At 54.4% G+C, this 3929-nt stretch overlaps 1 protein-coding gene across 1 annotated transcript; it reads left to right on the plus strand.

Annotated features, from left to right (window-relative positions):
* The first annotated feature begins 686 nt into the window (after positions 1 to 686).
* On the plus strand, positions 687 to 3720 carry TIMM10 (translocase of inner mitochondrial membrane 10). The gene is made up of 3 exons (XM_025452242.3): positions 687 to 875; positions 1288 to 1400; positions 3272 to 3720. Exons 2-3 carry the CDS (start codon positions 1330 to 1332, stop codon positions 3471 to 3473), a joined length of 273 nt encoding a protein of 90 aa, XP_025308027.1. The 5' UTR covers positions 687 to 875; positions 1288 to 1329; the 3' UTR covers positions 3474 to 3720.
* Positions 3721 to 3929: the final 209 nt, after the last annotated feature.

Consider the following 3929-nt stretch of genomic DNA (forward strand, 5'->3'; position numbering starts at 1 on the left):
CGGGTTTCTGTGGTGTAGGGGTGCAGATGGAGCAACGCACGCACGGGGTCTGGAGAGAGCAGCTCACAGCCCCTTCCTCCTCCTCGCTCTGATGCACTAGGTTAGCCCCGGCGGCAGCCAACGTTGCTCTTGTTCATCTCTCTGGGCCGGGGCGTCTGGAAGTTGCGCGGACCCGGCTCGTCCTCCTGCGAGCCCGGAGACAGCTTAGCACCTGCGGGCCGCTGCGCTCCCTCCGTCCGGGGAGCTCTGGCTCGCAACCTCGGCTGCACCAAGAAACCGCCCGAGGTCAACTGAAACATTTACTGAAGTCTGCGTCCTGCTCCCAGAGGTTCTGATTTGCTTGGTATGGAGCGAGGCATGGGCATCGGGGCACTGGGAGCGGCCCGGGCGACCGTAACGAGCAGCACAGACACTACGGCCTTGGAGGGCGTCCTTCCTTCTCCGCGCCGCGCCGGGGTCTGTGACCCGCCGTCGAGCCTCGGGGGCTGCGGCCAAGCTTCGCGGAGCCCCGCCCTCCGGCGCCCGCCTACAGACAGTCGCACTGTGACCTCTCCGCCGAAACCGTGGGGACGGCACCGCCAGGCTGCAGGCGCTCTGCACTGCGCCCAAGCCTCTATGGTATTTTGGCGTCCCCTCTAGCCCTTGCAAGTCGCCTTCGGGCACGGCCGGCGGCTCCTCTCTATGGTAGCCGATTTCCCCGCGCCGCCTCGTAGGGGCTTCACTCCGGAAGCGAGTCCGATCAAAGGGGAGGCGGGACTTCCCTCCCGGAAGTGACCCACGTGCTTCCGCCTTAGCCTACCTGGGCGTGCGGCGGCTGTCTGGCGTTTGCGCGAAGTTGAGGACACCGCGGGCACAGTGACTGGCCCCAGGCCGTGGTAAGTGACCGCTCGCTTCAAGGTGGCCCCGATGCACCTCGCCGCCACGTCAGAGGTGCAGCCCCTGGGCCGGGACCCGTGGACCTTACCACCGCGTGTGATCGAATTCCCAGGGCCCTGGAGGTTCAGGCCCCGCGGTTCAGTGTTCCTTTCCGGTCCTGAGATCTTTTCCTGGGTAGAGTGGCCACGAGGGGCTGGGGCGCCAGGGCTCGATTTCCAGCCCCTCCATTGACGTGCTGTGTTCCCCTTCCGGGCCTCAGTTTCCATATCTGTGAGATGGGATAGTTGAGCCCCCTGAGGTCAGTGACCCCTGCCCGCCCGGTGTCCTGTGATTCTTCCGCATCCTCTACGTCCCCCTGGGATGGGAAACGGAACGGGAGGGCTCGAAGCTGACGGTGATGTCCGCTCCCAGGACTAGGAGGCCAGAAGATCTTTCCCACGGCGCAGCGCTGAGATGGATCCGCTCAGGGCCCAGCAGCTGGCTGCCGAGCTGGAGGTGGAGATGATGGCCGATATGTACAACAGGTGAGAGCCGACAGCGCGCTCCTTGTCTTTGACAGTGATCCTAGGTCACCCTTCCTCAGGGCACCTGTCGGAGGGTGCGCACCCCCACCTACGCTCCTCGTGGCTGAGGGCCAATGCAGACGCGGTACGGGTCGCTAGAAGGAGTTGGACATCTAAGTTGGAATGCACTTGGCAAGCGAGAGAAGCCCCAGTCCAAGCTCTGGTTGGCTTTCAGGAACGGTTGAGCGTTTGCCTTTGTGGCAAACAGCACGCAGCCCGCTTGGTGGTTTACATTTCTTAAACTCTTACTCCACCTCGGGCACATGCTGAGCATTCTACGCGCCTTCATCTTTTGTGATCTTCAAAATGATCCACCGGGTCGGTCTTAGTTGTCCCATTCTAAGGTGAAGACATGGAGGCTTCTAGAGGTTAAATAACATTCACAGGGCTCACAGTTGGTCAGTAGCAATGTCAGGACCAGGACCTCGGTCTGACTCCAAACGAGTGCCCACAACCATTTGGCAGATGCGGGAACAAATCATAACTGCGCCAATCACCACTAGTGTGGCCGTGGGCAAGTCACTTGGACTGCTTAGTGGTTTTCCTGTCTATAAAATGGAGGTGGGGCACATGATGGTGCAGTTGGTTGAGCATCTGACTCTTGATTTCATTGCAGGTCGTGATCTCAGGGTCATGGGATTGAGCCTCACATTGGGCTCTGCACTCAGCAGGGAGCCTGCTTGACATTCTCCCTCTCCCTCTCCCGTTTGCCCACACACATGCCCGCGCAAGTGCTCGCTCTCTCTTTCTCAAATACATAATACTAGTTCTTTTTAAATAAATGAATAAATATTGCTTCTAAGCCTTTTGACTAAGATCAAGTGTAAAAAAATAAATAAATAAAATGGAGATAATAATGGTGCCTACCTCAAGGAGACATTATAGATGTTAAATGTAGAAATGTGTGACAAGGGGTGCCTGGGTGGCTTAGTTGGTTAAGTGTCTGCCTTCAGCTCAGGTTATGGTCCTGGGATCGAGCCCCACGTCCAGCTCCCTGCTCAGTGGGATGTCTGCTTCTTCTCCATTTCCCTCTGCCCCTCTCGTTGCTTGTGCTCACTCTCTCTCTCTTAAATAGATAAATAAAATCTTTTTTTTTTAAAGATGTATTTATTTATTCATGAGAGACACAGAGAAAGAGACAGAGACACAGTCAGAGGGAGAAGCAGGCTCCTTGCAGGGAGCGTGATGACTCAATTTCAGATCCCCGGATCACAACCTGAGCCAAAGGCAGATGCCCAACCACTGAGCCACCCAGGCGTCCCATAGATAAATAAATTCTTAAAAAAAAGAAATGTATATAACAAGCTCTTATTGGGTTTGTATCATGCCCAGTACAAAGTAAGCAGTCCACATGTTTTCTGGTTTTATTGGCTTCAGCTCCATGGTATTTTCTCTTGATGGCTTATCTTGAAGGCTGTATATTAGAACTTCCAAATATTTAAATAATTTAAAAATGCAGGCCATGAGGTCCTGTGGGTTCATATCCCAGCTTTACAGGATCCTGAGGCTCTCCATGCCTGCATTTCCTTATCTGTAAAATGGGGATAAAGATTGTGCCTGCCTCACAGGGTCATTGTAAGGACTGCATAACCAGCCATGTCAAGCACTTAGCATGATGCCTGGAACATACCCAGTAGTCAACTAATGGCTCCTGTTTAAATAAACTTGGGCTCAGATCAGGTGAGCACTCTCAAGGACCTTCTCAGTTAAGATGCGAACTGAGGATTTACACTGCCTTCCTGGGATGTGAAATTAGCAGGGCAGGCATGATGGAGAGTTCCTGGTTGCCTCAAGATGCTGCTGAGCTGACCTTGCCCTTCCTTCCCCTCCAGAATGACCAGTGCCTGCCACAGGAAGTGCGTGCCTCCCCACTACAAGGAAGCAGAACTGTCCAAGGGCGAGTCCGTGTGCCTGGACCGCTGTGTCTCCAAGTACCTGGACATCCATGAGCGGATGGGCAAAAAGTTGACAGAGTTGTCTATGCAGGATGAAGAGCTGATGAAGAGAGTGCAGCAGAGCTCTGGGCCCGTGTGAGGCCCCAGACAGTATACACCCCAAGGTGTGCCCTGCCCCTTCCCACTCGCCTAATAAAAGTGCCCCTATTGGGTGTCATCTGTGAAGACTCCCGGGCCTCGGCTCCCTCTGGAGAGCCTCCAGGAACCCAGAGTATGGTAGAGTTACTCTCCCCGGTTGGAGAAGGGGTATTTGTCACACTGTGATGTGACTGTGTATGTACGTGTATGTGTGTGTATATATATTAAAACAGATTTGTTGACACCTACCACACGGAAAGCAGTCTGCCTGGCATTTGGGAGCAGGGGCAGCAGACACAGCCTCCACCAGCAGAGGGAGTCTAACGTGTTTAAAAGCACAGACTAGTGGGAAGTTTTAGGTTGTACTCCAGGTCAGCCACTTGCTGAACATGTCACTTCACTGTGCTTTAATTTTCTCATCTGTGAAAATGAGGATAATCATCTGGTGGTTGTGAAG

This window comes from Canis lupus, chromosome 18 (genome assembly GCF_003254725.2).
Source record: "Canis lupus dingo isolate Sandy chromosome 18, ASM325472v2, whole genome shotgun sequence".
Taxonomy (NCBI): domain Eukaryota; kingdom Metazoa; phylum Chordata; class Mammalia; order Carnivora; family Canidae; genus Canis; species Canis lupus.